At 44.5% G+C, this 22597-nt stretch overlaps 1 protein-coding gene across 8 annotated transcripts in view; it reads right to left on the bottom strand.

Moving 5' to 3' along the window:
• Window positions 1-22597, bottom strand: part of LOC105008930 (collagen alpha-1(XIX) chain) — a 156305-nt gene that overhangs the window by 116950 nt on the left and 16758 nt on the right. For all 8 annotated transcript variants that reach the window (XR_004575728.1, XM_029119675.2, XM_029119676.2 and 5 more), the window contains exons 5-13: window positions 20982-21105; window positions 20543-20818; window positions 20258-20338; window positions 18145-18300; window positions 16919-16981; window positions 9386-9430; window positions 8105-8158; window positions 7001-7045; window positions 3664-3717 (exon numbers count right to left, since the gene is read on the bottom strand). Coding sequence is in view for 7 of the 8 variants with exons in the window: in XM_029119675.2 (XP_028975508.2) it covers window positions 3664-3717; window positions 7001-7045; window positions 8105-8158; window positions 9386-9430; window positions 16919-16981; window positions 18145-18300; window positions 20258-20338; window positions 20543-20818; window positions 20982-21105 (898 nt within the window). In the remaining variant the exon portion in view is untranslated. The remainder of the gene's footprint in view (window positions 1-3663; window positions 3718-7000; window positions 7046-8104; window positions 8159-9385; window positions 9431-16918; window positions 16982-18144; window positions 18301-20257; window positions 20339-20542; window positions 20819-20981; window positions 21106-22597) is intronic.

Genomic DNA, 22597 nt, shown 5'->3' with positions numbered 1-22597 from the left:
ACTTTTAGATTATTGGATTTAATTTCAAAGACAATATGTAAACCTAGGTCTGAGGGTTGAGGCTGTAATGGTATGGACCAGCTGAACAGAGGACGTGGTGATGTTACGGTATGTTCCTGATCTCCAGGTCCCCTCCGCCCCGCCACATACTGAAGATAATTGTGCCTTTAGGGAGAGAATGGACCTTTTCCTCCAGGTCCCTCTGTTCTCCCTCCCTACGAGTAGCCCACTTAAAGAGAGATGGATGGGCAGGAGGAGAGGCACAGAGGAAGAGATCAAAGGGAGAGTGGACCCTTTTCCCTCCTCGCAGCCCTTCTGGTCCAATACACCGGGTGGAATCAGGCAGCTCCGACAGGGTTTTTAAGTTTGAACCACTGTGAGGCTGTGAGCCCTGGTCTTCTCAGGGGTTTACAGACAGTCTCTCTCTGGTCTCTCTGCGTCTCCTGCAGCTGGTTGGTGTAGGGGTGTACAGACAGTCTCTCTCTCATCTCTCTGCGTCTCCTGCAGCCGGTTGGTGTAAGGGGGCGTACAGACTGTCTCTCTCATCTCTCTGCGTCTCCTGCAGCCGGTTGGTGTAAGGGGGCGTACAGACAGTCTCTCTCTCGTCTCTCTGCGTCTCCTGCAGCCGGTTGGTGTAAGGGGGCGTACAGACAGTCTCTCTCTCATCTCTCTGCGTCTCCTGCAGCCGATTGGTGTAAGGGGGCGTACAGACTGTCTCTCTCTCATCTCTCTGCGTCTCCTGCAGCAGCATCGGTTGAGAACCCCGCAGGGAGCCGTGCACGCTTCCCCTGCTAATTACACACAGGGCTCTGCCTCCCTAGCTCTGAGTCCGGGCCACAACAAACACAAACAAGGCACGCACACACGCACACACACACAAATATACGCAGTACTGTGCGTCCTTCTCCCCGGCTGCACCAGGGCCCCAACAAACAAAATCTGGCAACAGATTGAACAATACACAGTCATCAGGACACAAACAACTGCTACTCCCAATACAGCAGGAAAATAATCAGGGGGAGGAAGAGGGAAAGAGTGTAGAGGGAGACAGAAACGAAGTGAGCGGGAAAAAGAGGGAGAGAGGGAGGCGAGGGAGAGAGAGGGGCAGAAGGGTAGTCTGGGAGAGAGAGTAACAGAGCAAGAGAGACACAGTAGAGAGAGAGAGCTAGAGAGTGTGGGACAGGGAGAGAGGGAGAGAGAGACAGGCAAGAGAGTGTGGGACAGGGAGAGAGGGAGAGAGAGACAGGCAAGAGAGTGTGGGACAGGGAGAGAGGGAGACAGGCAAGAGAGTGTGGGACTGGGAGAGAGGGAGAGAGAGACAGGCAAGAGAGTGTGGGACAGGGAGAGAGGGAGAGAGAGACAGGCAAGAGAGTGTGGGACAGGGAGAGAGGGAGAGAGAGACAGTCAAGAGAGATTAAGAGAGCGGAAGAAAGTACAAGAGAAAGGGGAGAGAGAATGAGAGAAAGGGGAAGAGGGGGAGAAAGATACTGACGGGGGGACAGAGAGAGATGGAGAGAGAGAACTTCTAAAGGCAGCAGACTAATTATGTTTACTAACGTGCTGGCTTAGTCCTGTTTGGCACCCTATTTCCTTAACATTCCACCACTTTTGTGATCAGAGGGCCCAAGCCAAAGGTAGTGTGCAAATAGAGTCGGTGTTTGGGACACACAGACTGCCTCCTTCCAACCAAAGTGTCTGCTTTGCTGGCGGTAATGCCTCTTACTTTAGACAGGAGAGGTAATTATTCGTGAGAACGACTTAAAGCAATATGGTTTTAATACTCCAAACAACATACACGTGACGCGATAGAAAGAAGGAAAGAAAGACTGAACAGCTAACAACCTCGAAGTTACAGAAAACATTTCGTTGCCAGACGACACCTGCTGTGAACGAACACATCATCATTTGATTTGAAATTGGTATGGTTTGATTAGCGTCACAAATTGTGCCCTGTTCCCTTTGCAGTTCACTACTTTTGAGCAGAGCCTGGTGGTCAGCCATGTGGGCCTGAGGGAAACAATGTCCCCTATATAGGGGTGCCATGTTCAACGTGTGCTGTTTCATGTGTGCGTGAACTGTTGATAAGTTGAATGACAGGGCTTCAAAGCTCCTTTGGAACCTGATGTGGTAATGGAGACGTCCCGTGTAGCCCAGCCCGACAAATGCCGTGGAGGGTACTGAAAATGCTGGTCGCAAAGTTTCCATTGACTCAGCGAATCACAGCCGTGGCTGTCACCATGGGCTTGGGTTGCAGGTTACAAGGCTAATCACAGTGAGAACGTCTATAGGAAAAACACATGCTTAGTAATTGCCTGTAAAGCTACTCTAAACAACAACTCATGGAGAAAAAGTTTAGGGGGAAATTATGTCATGCAGTTTGCCAAAAGTAATAAATAATAATAATTGAATAGAAATATTATAGAGCTTATCAAGAGCAAAAAAAACGAATATAAAGTATATATATATATATACAGTATATTGACAGTTCAACAAACTGAGGCCAAGTCATTCAATGCTGCATCTGTAGATGGAGATGTCAAGTCACGGTTTGAGAGGAGAGAAATGGTCAGAGGCTGGTAGATGATGTTGACTGCAAATGGTGATAGAGCCGGCTTTGAATTGTAGAACAATTCTGCTGATAATGTACCAAACCACCCAAACAGCCTAAAAAGAATTTCACTAGAGCTCTCACACAAAAGCCACATTTTCATAATATTCCTCATTTTAGACCTAATCAAACTTACTAGTTTTATATACTAAATATATTCCTTTATAGCCTCAAATGCTCGGTCTCATCATGTGGGAACCAACACATTTGAAGATGTTTACATACACAGCCCTGATTACTTGACAATATGGTCTAGACAACTATCCTTTACCCAGATGAACAGTCATTGACCAATTATAATCCAATCACATTTTGAGGTCATGATGCGGACCAAGAGAAACAGGATGAAAATGCAGGATTTCTCAGGGTGTCACTACACCCCATAGTGTGTAAATATCGACTGATCCTGTGATATACAGTGTAGCTGTGGTCATAGGTTTTATATAGCGACCAGATATGTTATTTTCCTGTCACCTTACACCTCTCCAGCTATACAGTGCAACATGTCACCAGGGTAACATTGGTGTAGACTTTCACCAAGGAGGGTCTCATGGTAATAGGTCTGGTATCAGGAAAATGATACCTGCTCACACGGTTAGTTGTGCCTACAAGACATTCTGTCATCTCTGGTGACTGCTAATATCACATGGTAGCTTTAAATACAAAACAAGAATCTAATAATAGCATGAACGAGGGGAGAACAAAAATTCTGGAGCAAGTTAGAAATTGGACCCAAAAAAACGAGTAAATAGGTCAAACTTAATTAACCTGGTTGAGGGCCTTCCAAAAGTCATCCAAGCTAAATAAATATGCACAATTACATGGGCAACCATTGTTTATTATTAGCTCGTGGTAGGAGCAGAAGACAAAAAATAGCACCTGACAGGTTTTTAAGCAACCTTATATTTTTACAATGATTAATATCATTATATTGTGCATTTGAATAAACAGCAAATAATTAAAAACAGTGCCAGACATATTTTTTTAGGGCAACCAACTATGTTCTTAAATGAAAAATAATAATGACTATCATGGGATCAAATGTAACATCTTACATTGACTCCAGGTTTTCCTTCCACGCCAGGCTCCCCCGTGGATCCCTTATCACCCTAAAGAGAAAAAATGGCAATCTGTAAGTGCAGGTTCAAAATGATCCTCAGATCTTCCACACGTCATAAAATCACCACAGTATGTAAATCTATGTCATTTGGAAAGCTTCATTGTGTCTTTAGGAGTTCCAAGCTGAACTGTCCAGATAACCTATTAGTCATTGATGCTCTCTGTGCCAAGCAAGTGAGAGTGGATAATGACCATCATTATCATCTATAAAGGCAATATGTGTCTCCAAAACAAATCCTAATCTAATCCATATGTCATTAAACATTGTGTAAGACCAACATTAAAAATTGAAGACAAGACGGGACCACCAGGGCAAAATCGAAGGCAGGACAAAGACAACGCTCTTCGGGGGAAGCTACCAAGGTAACAATGTACATTTCCTGTAAACTCCCTACATAGTACAGTTTTCAAAAAACACAAAATACAAGCTTGTATTATATTAAAAGAAAATACATTCAAACTCACAAAACCATGTGGGAAAATGTGCTATTGTCCGATGACACCAAAGTAAATCCTTTATTTAATTAATTCATACAGTAAAAATATCTGTTTGGCACAGAGCCAAAAACTAGTCACCCCCACATACACAGTATCTACTGTCAAGAATGGTGGCGGAAGCATCATGCTATGGGGCAGCCTTGGTTCAGTGGGGACATGCCTAATGTGGGGACATATGCAGTGCCAAGACCTCTGAAGGTGTCCTGTGGTATCTGGCTCCAAAACATTAACAGCAGATCCTTCAAGCCCTGTATGTTGTGAGGGATAGCCTGGTGGGATAGCCTTCATTGCCATCGCACATCAATGAGTCTTGAGCTCCCAACACCCTGTTGTCAGTTTGGGGTTTGTCCCTCCTTGGATCACTGTTGGTAGGTACTCACCACTGCTGACCGCGAGTACCCCACAATCCTTGTCATTCCAGAGATGCTCCGACCCAGTTGTCTTGGCCATAACAATTTGGCCCTTGTCAAAGTTGCTCAGGTCTTTATTCCTGCACCCAACATGTTGATTATGAGAACTGATTGTTTGCTTACCATCTAATCTACCCAGACCTTGACATGTGCCCTTGTTAGGAGATGATAAATGTTATTCGCTTCACCTGTGAGTGGTCATAATGTTTTGGCTCATCAGTATATATCTGCATCCAAACGTAGGCTGAGAAAATCTGCATTGTAAAAAACTTTACATGGATAATAAACTTCATTATGTTAATCAAACGTGCCTATTCAGGCAAGAGGTGGAAAAACCTCAGAGAATACAAACGCTACCAATCTGTTTCAACAAACACTTAAATGAATGACTTTAAGTGTTATGCCTTAAAATACTGACAATTTCCTAGAGAGACATTACGCATTATAAGACTTTTATTAAAACACTACGGAGAGATAAAAACATGTTATTTTCATTTTCATCTCTACTGTCAGGTCTGTCTAACCCAGTCATTTCCCACCCTGATTAATGGAGATTAAAAAGAAATCATAGGCTTTTAACCTTTTCCAACCATCATGTCCCACACCGGTTACATTCTCCAATCAGACCGGTTGGTATGACGCACAGAGCCATCTGCATCCAGGACAGCCTGTGAGTACAGGGAACAGTAGGCCAGTCCACAGAGGAACAACAGTGCCCAGGTGACCTACGACCTGTCGTGCTGAGGTCCTGAGGTTAAAGGACTATCAGTGTCCTGAGGTATTCTGACATTCCTCTCGGCAGGACATAAAACATACACCGAAAGCTGCCACACAGAAAAGCTGTGGTGCTTGTAGATGTCTACTAACTGGCTGTTTAGATTGTGTGATGCCCTTACGAATGTCCTATGAGCACCGTATGAGCAGAGGAATTATGAAATTCCCCCGTAACCGCCAACCAATGAGACCAAAGTAATCCGCATTGTTCACACACTAGCCACGCAGGGGTTATAACCTATGGCCCTACAAGTGCTCCGTGAAGAAAACCTGTTGTTTATTCGGCTGACGGGGAACCGTCCTTAGAAATGTTTGCCTCAAACTATGGCTATTCAAACGCAGTGCCAGAGAGCCCCTCCGCCCTGCCAGTGTTCAGTGCCCCAAGATGGCCCTTCACTGGGCGATGCCAGGGGAACAGATTTCCCCTGAAGTCATTAGCCAAATTCGGGGGCGGAAATGATAATGAAGAGGCCATTTCATAAAGCCACTTTAAACTCTCCATCTGCTTAGTCAAGCCAAGCCACCATTGTCGACGAACGATTTATGCGATGTGAACAAAACACAGCGATTGGGACCATTTCCCTGACACCATTGCTTGGCCGCAATTCGCGGCCAAGTTTTGTTTACTAGAGCACCAACCCGCTGTACAATATTATGTTCTCAACCTATCCAGGCTATCGTCCACAAAATCCACAGCACCATTATAAAATAGAAAAATTATGCAAGAGCAACAGCATTCCTGCCAGGTCGCAGGTCTCCATGTGCTGTTTTAACTCCTCTGGGACGAGGCTAACAATATACACCATTCGGTTTCTCTTTAATGAACACTGGCTATCTGTAGGTGCAGAGACTAGCAATTCTATACTATTTTCTTATTCTGTATGCAGTCTGTAAGAAAATGACATTGAAACCTAATATGAATGCACGCTTCTTAACATTTAGGGTAATTTTGTGCTTCATTCATCGAGAAGAAAATGTGGGAAAAATAGAGGTGGGATTGTGCTTAAATAGCATAATCTAACCCAGGCTGGTGTGGTTTATGTGCCGGAGGCAGGGGGCTTAGGCCTCGAGACCAGGCTAGGAGACCGAACGCACACTTTCTCAGACAAGTGAAAGGCGGCAAGTTCTGCATTCTCTACACCACGTCCTTCACCAGGTCTGGTAATTAAGACCAATCCATCTGCAGTCATCTCAGCAGATGAACGTTACGCAGTTTGTCCAGACAGGGTGTTTCTTGTACGCGTGCTTTTGTGTTAGCCTTGAGATTGCAGAAGAAACAAGCCGGGGGGCGTGAAATGATTGAGCTCCTTCTGAGATGCGTTAGGAGCCATGCTGTCCATATTGATACCTCCGTCCTCTGCAGGGGAACGCTGAACGCTTCCATGAATAGTTATTGACTTCCTGTGTATCACGGACACAGCGCCCCCAAATCCCAACCAATTCCCTGGTGGCATTGAATCAAATTCCCACAATGAATGTATGAATTGTGTGTGTGCCTACAGCATGTATCTGTGCATATTTCTGTGAGTGTGTGTGTGTGTGTGTCTGGGTGTGTGAGAGTGTGTGAGAGTGTGTGTTTGTGTGTACTTACCAATGTCCCATCAATCCCGTTAGACCCATTCAATCCGGCCTCCCCCTGAAATGACAAGGTTGAAACTTGAAACGCCACGTATAAACAACCAACCTGGAACAGCTCTACAGAGGTCCGACATTTTGGAGTACAGGTTTTGGGGTACAGGTTTTGGGGTACAGGTTTTGGGGTACAGGTTTTGGGGTAGAGCACCGCCCTGGATGGGGCTTTGTGCAGTCCTTCCACGGTGAACAGGGGATTAAACTGAGGATGTAGCGCAGCCTTCGGTAAAGCGGCTTAGGTCTTAAAAAATAATCCAATGATTTATGTATGGTTATATTGAATACACAGAAACAATTCTTAGGGTTAATTCATATTAACAAGACAAACCTCCCTTAGTCTGTACTGAAGCAGTTCTGAGTCGTGTATGAGGTACTAAAGAAGTTCTGAGTGGGTGTATGAGGCAGTGAAGCAGTTCTGAGTGGTTTTATAGTGGGTGTACTGTAATAATTGCTCCATGAGTAGCGGATATTGAAGTCATATCTCTCTGCTCTGGGATTATGGTTCTGTACAGTATTTCCTGGGTGTCAATCCCTAACTTGCTCTGGGATTATGGTTCTGTATTTCCTGGGTGTCAATCCCTAACTGCTCTGGGATTATGGTTCTGTATTTCCTGGGTGTAAATCCCTAACTGCTCTGGGATTATGGTTCTGTATTTCCTGGGTGTAAATCCCTAACTGCTCTAGGATTATGGTTCTGTATTTCCTGGGTGTAAATCCCTAACTGCTCTAGGATTATGGTTCTGTATTTCCTGGGTGTAAATCCCTAACTGCTCTGGGATTATGGTTTCTCTATTTCCTGGGTGTAAATCCCTAATGGCTTAATACAGGCAAATAATCATCTAAAAGGGAGCTCAGCATCAAACAATAGTAAACAAAAGGAGTTACCACCACAGTGGAATAGCAGAACACTCCAACCCTGTTCCTGGAGATCTACCCCCCTGGAGGTGTTAAACTCCAACCCTGTTCCTGGAGATCTACCCCCCTGGAGGTTTAAACTTCAACCCTGTTCTTGGAGTAAAACTACTTAATAACATTATGACTGCAGCCTGATAGCCTCCCTCACCTTTGGTCCAGGAAGCCCATCCAGACCTGAGAACCCAGAAGCCCCCTGGTCGCCCTGAGGAAGCAACAAGACACACAGAGAGTATAAGGGCTGGCCCAAGATACCCCCGGAACAATGAAAACAACTAGCAAATACAGTTTGGTTTGGAACGTAACAGCCAGAGTCAGATTAATCTAAACCCCGCCACCATCCATCTCAATATAATTGTTGTGACACATAGTACAGTGTTTGCCTGTCATAAGCATTGTTGTGTAAGTCCAGCTTCTCAAACTTCATCAAGTGGAGGGAAATGTTTGGGTGGACAGCGCCATATAAGTGCTATGTCATTAAATTGGATTGCGGTTTATGGTCTAATGTGTCTGTTCAGTGTTTCCCATAGGATTATATTTAGCAGAGGTGGCAAATTTGCAGAGTAGTTCATTCCCATAGATTTCCGGTTACCGTGGTAACTAGTCAGCAATTACAGTGACGCAAGTTATCAACTCAAACTGCATGCAGAGACGTGTATCCATGAGGTCTTCTGATAAGGGATTTGTTGAAAAAGCGACTTCCTCAAAATGTTCCACTATTGATTTAAAATATATATAATTAAATTAAGTATTTTTGGGGTGAAGAGAAACAAGTGTTTGTTCGTGCATGTGGGTAGGTGTGGGCTAATTCCTCCAAAGAAGTCTATAAATACTTAACACCATTTATCATGTGGCAGTTATTAATGGATTTATTGGTGAAATGAGAGAGGGGTTGTGCGTGTGTCAGAGAGTGAAATAGGGAAGGAGAGTAGCAGAGAGAAGAAGAAGAGTTACTGGCAAAGAATCACTGAATATCTCAATCACTGAGAAATCCGCTGGAGTGGATATATTGCTAAAAGACAAGGACATACTGAAGAAAACCTGATCCATGTTCAGAAGTCACTTCAAAAATTATGTATCATCAAAGTGTACTGTAGACTTTTTTCAGGAACACAAAACTTGACATTTTCTACAGTATTTAGTTCAGAAGAAACTGAAACTAATTTATCTCTGTAGATTATAAAGACAAATGTACAGACCAATAGATTCTACACAGGGCAAAGACTCAGCTCCTATTCATTCAGGTTCTTCCTCTACTTCTAAGGACACTAGTCGAGAGCTTAAAGTGTAACACTAACAATGTGTTGAAGTGCTCCCGGAGAACAGAATTTGCAGTAGAACATTCAATCTGACAGGTGAAGTCTCTTTCACATGCTCAAACAGATACACAGGTATAAAATGATATTGATGTTATATTTCCATGGTCAAATACCTTCTGGCCTGGGGTTCCGGTCAACCCACTTTCCCCCATCTCTCCCTGGAAAGAAGACATGATACTGTTACTGTATTTGCTGCCGGTCCCGGATTGGCTGCTACCTAAGACCATTTTTGTTTCCATGTACATTTCCAGAAGGGTGACAGGGGCACATGAGGTTCCCTGAAAGAGATTATCTTGGATATTCCCATGACAGGATGACATGCATACTCCATGACAGCCATGTTAACTGTGCAGCTACAGCCTAACAGTATGTTCATGACAAGATAGATCAGTCTCAGTTTGTAGCCATAGTTCTGTAAATGGCCTACTGTGATATGCTTTACGCTTGATTCTTGCTTGTCACCTGTATAGAGAAGCGGTCATCATTAATGTGTGAAGACGTATTTTCAGCACCACTTCCACATCCTTTGCTCAGTGGGATTTATTTTAATACCCTGTGTTTGATCCTGAAGCAATGGATGTTCACTTGAAAGATGGAGCACCCAATAGCACCACATACACACGCACACACACACACCATGCACCACACACACCACACACACGCACACCAAACAGGCTTCAGAGATTTGAAATCAGTGGCAGACTAAATGCCACCATTTCATATAAGTGTTTGACGTAATTACAATATTTCAATGTCAGTATTTTGACATATTTCAATGAGACACGTTGAAGCAGATAGCGGCAATGTCGTTTCCCCTCACGAAACAAGGTCCTAACACAGTAAAACAAAGTTACTGGGGATGTGGGACTTGTAGCTTGCCAATTATCGGGTAATGCAATCCACCCTGTCTGCAGCTGTTGGTGCACTGTGTTAAAGATTCAGAACAGCTGTAAGGGAAGTGGGGTGGGACCCCAGCTTAGCTCGCTGAACTGCTGGACCTCCTAAATCCTCTGGCTAATGTGTCAATAAGACCAGTGGTCATTGATGGCACCCTCCTACTAGAAGGTCATGCCCATGGCTGTAATGGTTATGGGGATATTTGGAAAAAATATGACGCGTACACAATCTGGGTACCACTGTCGATGTAGGACGGTGAACCCATATGGCATTCTGTAAGAGCTAGACTGCTTGTCCACCTGAAGCCACCCTAAGAGACGCGTTGAAGTTAGTCCCAGAAACAAAATGCATGTCAGCAGACAAATGATCACTGTCTGCCTTCTGTACCTGTACTGCAAAAAACTGTTTGGGGATTACATTAGCACTGGACTGATACATTTTAGGGGGGTGAAATATCCTGAACCTCAATTCAATTGCACTTTGCCTGAAATACCTCTTTGTGTACTGTAACAATGTCTGGTGGCATTCTGCTTTATTCTTCCCCTCTGACTGCTGCAATATCAAGCAGGTCATTAATCACATGCATACAGTCACACACACAAACACAAACACCCCTTTGAGTGACAAGATGAGAGTTCTTCTCTGTACAACCCATTAGAGATGATTACAGGCCAATTATGGTACTTTTCAACAGTCTTTTATTTCTTCTGCTGCTCCAAAATGCGTAATTGGGCTTATCTCTAACTACAGCAGCCCTGTTTACTGACTGATCATGTATTGGCAGTGACAACAGGGGTGACGGAGGTGACAATCTAGAACATCTGATATGAAAAGCAAGGCTAGATTAATTGTCCTGTCATGTAATGGCGGTGATGGCAACTGTGTTCTAGAATCCTCACTGTCTTGAAATGTATTAGCTATGGTGTCAGCCACGTTCTAGAAGCCTCATTGTCCTATCATGTGTTGGCCGTGGTGTCAGCCATGTTCTAGAAACCTCACTGTCTTATCATGTGTTGGCTGTGGTGTCAGCCATGTTCTAGAAACCTCACTGTTTTATCATGTGTTGTCCGTGGTGTTAGCCATGTTCTAGAACCTTCACTCTCTTGTCATGTATTGGACATGGTGTTAGCCATATTCTAGAACCCTCACTGTCTTGTCATGTATTGGCCGTGGTGTCAGCCATGTTCTAGAACCCATATTGTCTCGTCATGTATTGGCCATTGTGGCAGCAATGTTCTAGAACCCTCACTGTCTTGTCATGTATTGGCCGTGGTGTCAGCCATGTTCTAGAGCCCTCACTGTCTTAACATGTATTGGCCGTGGTGTCAGCCATGTTCTAGAACCCTTATTATCTTGTCATGTATTCGCCGTGGTGGCAGCACTGTTCTAGAACCATCACTGTCTGGTGAGATATTGGCTGTGGTGGCAACAGTGTTCTAGAACCGTCACTGTATTGTCATGTATTGGCTGTGGTGTCAGCCATGTTCTAGAACCCTTGCTGTCTTGTCATGTGTTGGCTGCGGTGGCAGCAGTGCTTTTTAACTTTAGACATACAAAGTAGAGTCCAGCATTGGGTCGATTGCCTGGGGTTCTCCGCAGGTGGAATAAAAACATCCATGATCTAGGACTTGGAAATAGGAAGGCTGACATTCCGCCTGAATGTCCCTCATTCAGAGGGACATATCCTCTTCAAATATGCAACAAGTTTCAACAGTTTAGTTGTCCCGTCTATGAAAGTCGAATGTTGGTTAGTAGCATGGGAAAGAGAATGCTGGATCTTGCTTTGACCTATATTTCCCAGTGTGGGAGCAGCGACATGTCAGTGGAGTAGCATTTAAACAAAATCATAATGAGAACTTAAGGTAGATTGTTACGACCTTACAAGGAAAGATTGTTTGGGGCAAAAACGGGGATTACTCTGTGGATGAGTGAGGTATTAATTCCAACACTGCAGTGAAAGTTGGTTGGAGGATAGTAATCCTGTACACAAGGATTAAACAGGTGTGGTTAAGCCAGGGTCCTTCAGGACATTAAACAGATATGTAGGGGGGTTATAAGAGGGCAGCTTCCTTTAAAGGCAATGCATTTTCCATGGCCGTGCACATAAACCCTGGTAAATGTTATACTGACATTAAATATTCATAGCATTTAGGACCCTCATAGCTCCTGGATGTACGTGGAATCAAATGAAAACGGCGCCGTAGTCATGAAAGGAAACCCTTTTATTATTCCCATTCAACACCTATTATTTGTTTTGCTCCATAAAAAATACGTATTCTAGTCCACCCTGCCTGCCTGGCTCCGCATCAAGTGGTTGCTAATTAAATCTACTCCCACAATTCACATCATCTAAAGGCGACAATAAGGCAGAGAATCCCATTCAGGGAAGCTGACGGATTGTCACGGTGTTGCTGAACCCCATCGGTCAGTCAGGTTTTACCTTGTTTGAATGGTAACACCTCACTGTTTGAGATCAAATGTGTTAACAGAGACACAGCAATGGAGAGATTCCCGCAGAAAGAACCGGTCTTTAAATTGAATCGACATTCAAATTAAGAAAGCTAATGGAAAGTTTAGAGGAATAATTTCACCAGGAATGGCAGGGTCTGCGAGTGGGGGTGGGGGGGTTCCCAGATATCTTTTTTGCAGGCCACTATACTGCTCAAAATAATTATGGGAACATGTCATCATCACACTATCATACCAAGTCAATTAAACTTCAGGGATTTCAATTTGTCCAGTTAGGGAGCATAAGCGATTGTGAATGAATGTCACCTGTTTTGGTGCAAATGAAAGTTACGACAGGCGCACAGGAGAGGCAACAGCAAGACAACCCTGAAAAGGGAATGGATTTGCAGGTGGTGGCCATAGACAATTGCTCTCTCCTTATCCTTCCTGACTGATTCTTCTCTTTTGCGTTTTGTGTCTTTGTCACTACTGGTAGCATGAGATGGTACCTGAAGCCCATTCAAGTTGCACAGGTAGTCCAGCTCCTCCAGGATGGCACATCCATACCTGCTGTTACAAGAAGGTTTGCTGTGTCTCTCAGTATAGTCTCAAGAGCATGGAGGAGATACCAGGAGACGGGCCTTTAAACAAGGAGAGCTGGACAGGGCCGTAGAAGGGCATCAACCCAACAGGACCGGTATCTGCAATTGGGTTGAACTCTGCTGGCAATACTCGGCCCCTCATTTCAGAGTGGTTGCGGTTGGTGGGTGTCCCTTTGATTAATGCTTGGCAATGTGGATCGATTGACTTCCTGCTTATTGGGCCCTGTCACTGGACCCCCCATCTCAGCCCCAAAGTCTTATGCAGCTATATTATTGTGCCGGGAGAGTAGGGTCAGTTCTCCTTCTCCACTCAGTTCTCCTTCTCCACTGGAAATCATTGTAGTTCAAAGGAATTCACTTTCAAAAATGTTCCTTTCTCCTGCCCTGTTTTAAACTCAGGAGGACATGAGGTCTTGGCCCACCCCTCCTGAGTACCAGGCTTGAAAGACTCGTTGCTGTCCCTGTCCAAAGTCCTCCTGGATGGGTTACAGATCAAGACGATACCTGACCATTTCAGCTGCCACTCTGCTGCTCCTTGGGGTTTCAGGCTGGGTGTTTTGTAAAATAAATTTGATTGATTGAATTTGATTGATCTGCTCCTTTGTGTGAGGAGGAACAGGAGGAGCACTGCCAGAGCCCTATAAAATGACTCCCAGCAGGCTAATGGTGTGCATGTTTCTGACCAAACTGTCAGAAACAGACTCCATGAGAGTGGCATGGGGACCCGAAATCCTCTAGTGGGACCTGTGCTTACAGCCCAGCGCCATGCAGCTCGATTAGCATTCGCCAGAGAACACCAGAATTGGCAGGTCCACCATTGGCGCACCATTCTCTTCACAGATGAGGGTAGGTTCACACTGAGCACATGTGACAGTTGTGAAAGAGTCTGGAGACACCGTGGTGAACGTTATACTGCCTGCAACATCATCCAGCATGACCGGTTTGGCGGTGCATCAGTGATGGTCTGGGGGGGCATATCCTTGGAGGGTCGCACAGACCTCCACATGCTAGCCAGCAGTATCCTAACCATTGTTAGGTACCGGGATGAAATCCTCACACTCATTGTAAGATTTTGCGCTGGTGCAGTGGGCCCTGGGTTCCTCGTGGTGCAGGACAATACCTGGCCTCATGTGCCCAGAGTGTGTAGGCAGTTCCTGGATGATGAAGGCATTGATGCCATTAACTAGCCTTCACGTTCCTTAGACCTGAATCCATTTGAGAACTTCTGGAACGTTATGTATTAGTGCATCCGACACCAACAAGTAGCACCATACACTGTCCAGGACCTCACTAATGCCCTGATCCAGGTCTGGGAGGAGATCTCCCAGGACATCGTCTCATCAGGAGCACGCCCAGACGTTGTCGGGAGTGCATATAGGCACGTGGGGGCCATACAAACTACTGAATCACATCATGATGAAATTCAAGCAAGTTGCAGCAGCCTGTGATTTCAATTGTTTACTTTCGATTGTAGACAGCAGAGGCAGACCACTTTAAACCAGAGGCCGTTTTAAACCAGGGGCCATCCAGTCACACGAAGAGCTTCATCCAGGTCCCTGACAACCCTATCCCCCTACAGGTAGAGCGAAATGTAATGCTGGTGTTGTAGCTTCCTAGAATTACTGACCAATTCAGGGAAAACAGCACGGGAAGCAGTGTCCAAAATGGCATGCTACTCTCTATATCCTGTACATTAGAGTCCTACAAGGTTGGCTAGAGAATCCTATAGGTGTCCTGCAGAGGGAATAGGCCGCCATGTGTTGATGCACCCACGTCCCCAGCAGCTCCAGAGCATTTCTTCATATCAACTAGACCACTCCATGGTAATTGGGTCATTGACCTCTAAAGCCATCTGGTCTTGATAAGCGTATCGCCTCCTGTTTTGGCGTAATTAATTCCTTGCGTTCCCCGTTCCTGAACACACTGACACTTCTCTCTTTCCCCGTCAGCCCCTGGCTGCTTCCCAAAGCACCTCTCCTTCTCAGCCTTCCATTTGTGCGTTCACACCTGCCATATGGACTGGCGTTCCAAAACTGAGGGAGGGAAAATCATGCAGAGTGTAGGAGCTAATTAGGCACTTCTACCGAGCCTGTTACTTTGACAGCCTCAGAGTGTTGGACCCATGAAGCTTTGCATTGTTCTGGGCATTGTGAAACTTCATACATAAGAATGGACAGCCATGCCTTGCAATCATGATCAACCTGCGTTTGGATTTCACTGATGTGTTTTTGTTTCTTCACTAGGCTCATCCCCCTGTCTCTATTGCCCTCACGCTGTCTCTCTGTCTCTCTCTTTGTCGGTTTGACTATCTGTCTGTCTCTCTGTCTGTTCATCTCTCTCTCTGTCTCTCTGTCTGTTCATCTCTCTCTCTGTCTCTCTGTCTGTTCATCTCTCTGTCTGTCTCTCTGTCTGTTCATCTATCTGTCTGTCTCTCTGTCTGTTCATCTTTCTCTCTGTCTCTCTGTCTGTTCGTCTATCTCCCTGTCTTTCTGTCTGTTCATATTTCTCACTGTCTCTCTGTCTGTTCGTCTATCTCTCTGTCTGTTCATCTATCTGTCCGTCTCTCTGTCTGTTCATCTATCTGTCTGTCTCTCTGTCTGTTCATCTATCTGTCTGTCTCTCTGTCTGTTCATCTATCTGTCTGTCTCTCTGTCTGTTCATCTATCTGTCTGTCTCTGTCTGTTCATCTATCTGTCTGTCTCTCTGTCTGTTCATCTATCTGTCTGTCTCTCTGTCTGTTCATCTATCTGTCTGTCTCTCTGTCTGTTCATCTATCTCTATGTCTCTCTGTCTGTTCATCTATCTCTCTGTCTCTCTGTCTGTTCATCTATCTCTCTGTCTCTCTGTGTGTCTCTCATTGTTTGGGTGTGTCTGTATCATCTGCCTTTGTGTAGCTCACATTTAGGGAACTGTCCCATCACTGCAGGATCCTATGAACATTAATACAGATCTATACAGATTTTCCAATCTTGTTAATGCACGTTTTGGAGAGAAATCTATCACCTCCTATTTCACCCTCTATCACCACCTACGGTATTACCTTGTACCTCACCCTTTATCACCTCCTACTGTATCCCCACGACAGGTTGTCCCAGCAAATTCAAAGGGATCTATAGCCCTCTCTTGACACAATCAATGCCAAAGTCCATGTGTCAATTGTCAGGAAGAGACAGCACAAACTTGGCCTAAATGAAAGTTCAGGAGGGAAGAAGCTTCTGCTCTCAAGAAAGAATATCAATGCACGGCTGACGTTTGCCAGACAAGGAAAGCTACAGCAGAGCGCCTCAGAAATAACAAAAATGAATTGAGTGGCACAGTAAAAGCCCAGATGTCAATCCTACTGAATCCTACGCTGTGTCAGGACTCAAAGCGGACCGTACATGCAAAAAGGCCTTTGAACCGTTAAAAGCAGCACTGTAAAGAAGAATGGGCAAAAATTCTTCCAGTAAATGCAAAAGGCTGATAGACAGTAACAAGAAATGGCTGGATGAAAGCATTTCAGCGTTTCAGTGTACTATCTTTCTCTGTAGTATGATGTTTTAAAAATGATTTGTTACATTTAGCAATGAATGCGGTTCGAACTCAGATATCCAACTGTCCAAGAGTGGAATCAAAAAAAGGAAAGACAGCTTCCCAGGGGGTGTACATACTTTTTCACATCATATATTCTTTAACATACAGAAACAGTCTGTACCTCACCTTTTCTCCTTGGTCACCTTTCTGCCCTGGAAGTCCTGCCAAGCCTGGTAGACCTTGATCACCCTGCATGAAAGAAAGAAATAATAAATCACAATTGAGGTGAACCAGCATGCTAATGACGATCTGTCCACAGCACCCAAGAGGCGTGAGAAGTGCACTCAGGTACTCCATCTGTCTGAAGACTGCTTTGCCGACTCTCCAACCAACATTAGTAGACCAACCCCAGGAGACGACACGCCTCACGTGGAGCCCCAACCTATTTGTGCCAAATTTCTTGTAATAAGCTTTGCTTCCCTTCCTTTGGTTGGCATCCAGGAAAACTCTTGCGGCATAATAAATGGGCTTTAATTTGCCATTTTTATCCTGGATTAGTACATTTGGTGGCAGCGGTGGGATTTCAGAATTTTGAGCATGCATTCAGCATGCATGGTTTGATTAGAACACTCAGAACAGAACAGTACGACCTATTAGGGTTCTAATTGCTAACTTGGAACAGGGCCACGAATAAGACAGCCCGGCTGCGTTTTAGAACGGCAACCAGGTTGGAGCCTCGGTTCTTGAAATGTTTTGTGTTTTAACAGTGTGTGAGCACTTCCAACAAATGTCCCCTCCGAAATGACTCGTTGTGAACGTGTGAAACCAAGCAGCGAAATGAACAGACATTGTAACTGAGGATAATGTCTATCCAAACTGATACTGTGTTTTGGTGTCAACAGAATGCGTCAACTGTATTCGTATAGTGTACTCAAGCACAGTTGTTTTCCAAATTGCAATCAATGAATACTGGTGAAATTAGTGCACATTATAGCTCTAAAGACCAGCTGTGTTAAATTTACTTTCTGTACTTGGGAGAAAATCCTTTTGTCACCCCAGCCCTATCCAGTAGTCATACTTCCTTTCTATGGCAAAATGTACATATACAAATCCAAATAACCTTATAAAAAAAGATATACAATAAAAAAGATATACAATAAATACATAAATGGGTAAATAAATATAACTCTAGATTAACTAATAAGGACGTTCTGTTTCTAACATTGATGTTCTCCGAAATGGGTGACATCTGCTACGTTTTATTCCACTGTCACAACCTTAATGAGTGTCTGGTTATCGTTACTGTCCCAGACCGTTCGCTCTTCCAGCTCGTTGAAACCGAAAACAATAACGGTGCATGCCACTCCAGGAGCTGGGTGGCCTTGTAGGCATACTGTATTCAGGGAATATACCTTCTCTCCTGAACACTGACATGGGTCACTGGCTGGCTGGGACTGTTGGACCAGGACTGGCTGGGAGAGCATCCCGGGGAGCGGACCGGTTCCAGCGGGGACCAGCGGGTCGGGGGTCACCCCAGCAGGACCAAGGCCCGTACTGCTCAGCTCACACTGTGGGATCAATACACAAATATAAACAAAGTTCAGACACCATATAAACTGCTATTTACACCTAGAGCCAGTTTCCGGGGCTCAGAGCAAGTACAATAATTTGTCATTTTTATGCATAATTGTTTTCTAATTAAATTTGACTTCAGGTCTGGAAAGCATTATCAGTGTGGAGTCCAGGAAACTATCCATTTATAATGCATTAGATGATGCAATACAGTTCCCCAATAGTCGGAAATGCAATAACATCCATGGCTGTACCACTACTGTAAATAGAATCTCTTCATGTCCCATGGTCTGTGGTATCATAACCCAAGGAGATGCTTTTGTTATTGTGCAAATGAATGACTGTATCAAGTGAATAAAGGAATCCCAATTCAGGGGTTTGAATTCCAACGCACTGTTTCTTGAGTCCCAACGCTGAAACAACATCCTGGTTATGAACATATTATATATTTTAGAGGTCAAAGGTGAAGGACCACAAAAAATACACCATTTGCCATATTGACAATCTGTTACCCAGCACGTTAAGTGACCAAGCACACTAGGTCAAAGAAACCCAACACTCACTGAGATGATGAACATGATTATGAATGCGTCAAGTTCAGATTTTCTAAATGTCAAATTCGATTTTTCTTTTAAAATACAGTTAGTGTCCTAATATTTAACCTTGTTACCAATGCGCTCCTTGGACAGAGCCAATGGGAAATCCCTTTTGGATCTAAGGAATGGACTAGTAGCTGTCCCAGACCAAGGTCCTCCTGGTTCTGTTGCAGATCTAGTTTCTGCCTGATGATTCCAACTGTCACTACCCACAGCCCACCTGGTCATTCCCCTCCCTGTCCACCTGGTTGTCCCTGTCCTTGTCCACCTGCTCATCCTGTCCCTTCCCACCTGGTCATCCCTGTCCCGGTCCACCTGCTCATCCTGTCCCTGTCCACGTGGTTGTGCAGCTGATCTGGATTCTGTCTAATGACTCTGGACACAACCCAGCAGCATTTATTGACCCGCTATTTGAATGTGTAAATATATTAATGAAAGACGTAACCTTAAAAGGTCATGTACTCAGTGCATGTTTAATCCCCACCTGGCATTGCCAGAAGAGGATTGGCCACCCTTCAAAAGCTTGACCCTTCCAGGAAGTGTTTCCTAGACCCAATTCAATTTCTGTTGTTACTTGGTCTTTGGGGTATACACGCTGCTGATGTAAAAAAGGCTTTACCAAAGGCATGTCATTGATTGACAGTGGATTATATAGGAAATAAGGTGTTATTCAGTACTGAGCCACAGTCATTTTGTCTTTTAAGGTCATCACTGATCTGATCTGCAACATGAGCAACAGATGAAAGTCTGCCAATAAATCAGTTAGATGTATTTGACATTAGCTTATGTCACAAAGTGACTGTGGAGTAATCTGGGTGGAATGTGCCTTAGAGGAGAAAAACAATGCAACCAGTTTACATTATCTACATCCCCCCAAATTCAAAGCCCCCCAAATTCAGACCTCAAAGCCTCAAATTTCACTCATTTTTTTTCTATTCTTCCCCTGTAATCAGTGACTGATTCAGACAGCGGGGGGGGGGGGGGTGAATGCAATTATCAGGTAGAACAGCCAAGCATGCTACAGCCCTGGTAAGGCAAGGTCTGAATAAACCTACTTTACATTTAAGTCATGTATGCAGACAGACTTTTCCGTTCCGGGAAGCAATTAAATTTAAACTGCATTACTTCAACAACATTGTACCACCACGTGGGCTTCGAACCAACAACCCCTCCGTTGCTCCATGTTATCCAGTGTAGACTTTCTTGTGCCTCGCATGCACAATGTACTCATCCCTCCACCACGTGTCGGTGCAATGTGGACCGTGCCACTTCACCGCAGTTCTACAGAATCTCTCCAGAGTCTGATGTGAAGCGCGGCGAATGTGAGCCGTACCGAAACGGAGGGTGTCCCTCTTACCGCGGATCCTGCCACTTCACAGCAGTTCTCCATCTCCGCCAGGTATGGGTCGCAGTACACCAGCATATGTTGGAGTTCAATCTGCAGGGAAAGACCACTCCCCGTTAGAGCCCAGGGCAGTTTTCCCCCCGTGATCATTGTAATTCACACCGCTCCGCATTCGCACCACAGCGTGTGTTCACTGCAGGACATTTACATTTCCACCAGCCAATCCCTCAAGCCGAGTGATCGGAACCTTTAGGCCTAAAGCCAAAATCCAGGCGGCGTCTTTGGGCCTGAACGTACATCTACAGGCCGCCCGTCCTCCATCCGGGTGGCGATCAGCGTGTGTCCGCCGAGGTCGATGTCATCCTTCTCGTCCGTCAGCCTCTTCTCCGTCAGTTTACAGTCGACGTAGATGGACACGACGCTGCTCTGGACGGCCACGCCCAGTCTGTGCCACTGGCGGTCGAACAGGGCGTGCAGGTCTCGGCTCCTGAACGTGTAATGGAGGCTTTTCTTCAGGAGGCTCTGGGCTGAGAACTCCATCGCTCTTTTAGCGCCGTCTAACACTATGGACACCTGGGGGGATGGTGGGGGGGGATAACACCTCAGATCAAACTCGGCTCAGTTACACAGACCGGCCGACCAACCTAACAATCAGCCGACAACGAAGCCAATCAATTAGTCAAATCCAACGCAATAAAATGCATTCAGACAGTTTTATTAGTGGATTCAGACCCACCTGAGTGTTTCCTGTTTGGTCAAATATCCGCCACAGATACCAGCGATCCTTCTTGGTGGTTTTCCGCAGCCGGAAGGTGGCGACCACAGAGTATTCACTGGAAAGACCGTTGGGGAACACCGATCTGAAGGGAAGAACGACAAGGTTCGGGGAGAATATTAGAAATACAGTGGTCTTTTTTTAAACCTAAAGTAAACGTTAATGTATTATTTAAACGGAACAGAATATTATGACCGCCTGACTTGGTATCTGACAATAATTATGTCAAATGTGGACGTAAACTCAATGGAAATGAAGCAACTTAACATAGTTTCAGGTAAGGCATTGTATTATTATATTGCATCATTTCAATAGTCGAATAGGATTATTCATGTACTGCTATTATAAGCTAGCCATTTAATGCAGTGTATTAAGAATGTGGTATCACGGTTGGAAGAGAGGGCCTGAGGCGCAGAGAGGTTGAAAGCACATTTTCCTTTAATATTTCCTGACCAAAAACAACAAAAAGGCACAGCAGCAACCAAGAATTACAATGCACAAACAATCATCCACACCATATGTTTAGACAATGGCAACTTAAATAGGAGCCCCAAATAGAGGCAATGCCGGGCAGCTGCCTCTTATTGGGGACCAACAAAAACTTAACACAGAGATGACATGTGGCCTGGCTATAGCAGGTCAGAGAACGATGAATGCATTCAGCACAAGTCTTTACATAATATTAATCAATGTTATAACTTGATGAAAAATTATGGATAGCTAATATTAGACCAGTAACATATTGTAATGCCTAAGTAAGAGTCTCTGAAATGTAGAAATGACAAATGTAGACAGCAGAGACAAAATCCAAGATTTTGTAAAGGGATCACACCTTACCGATGATTGACTGGATCATAGACTAAAGTTAAACAGATCCCATGCTAAAGAAGCTGATTTAGGGGCAAACCATCGACCTCAGACTGCAATTGTCTTGGGGGAGCGGAGCACAAGTTAGGTTATCAGGACAGCTAGGACCAAATATTCAATGAATATTTCGTTATAAAAATAAAACATTTATTTATTTTATAATTCATACCTTAGACTCCACCAAATCCAACATTATTCATACCCACCATAGTATTGGACAGTGGCTGCAATTTTCTTATTGCAGAGCACATTGTTCAACCGTTTTTTTGTGTTTTATTTTAGAAAATATTATATTTCAACATACACACCTGCTGATCAACATGGTTTAATCTGGGTATCTATGCAAATTATATTGAACATGTCTTTACGCTTGCAGCTTCTTCTTCTTTTTTTCGTAACTCTTTAACATTGAGGTCAAGTACAACCCCCAATATTATGAGCCCCTTGGTCAGGAAACCCTACAAAGAAATGCAGTATATATTTTCACGAGCCACCAAATAAGTCCCTGAGAGCCACATGCAGTTTGAATACCAATGGCAAGAGACCCAGGGGCAGAATCAGTCCACTGGACAGGCATTTGATTTCCATAGAGGGGCAACTTTTTGTCAGGGGACCAACTATTTGTGCATGCGGTAGTAAAGACATGCTAGCCAATTTAACTGTAAATAAAAAGTTGACCTTTTGTGTAGACCCCATGGGGTATGGAAATA

Source organism: Esox lucius, chromosome 5 (assembly GCF_011004845.1).
Source record: "Esox lucius isolate fEsoLuc1 chromosome 5, fEsoLuc1.pri, whole genome shotgun sequence".
Taxonomy (NCBI): Eukaryota; Metazoa; Chordata; class Actinopteri; order Esociformes; family Esocidae; genus Esox; species Esox lucius.
This window is presented reverse-complemented; position numbering and strand designations above follow the sequence as displayed.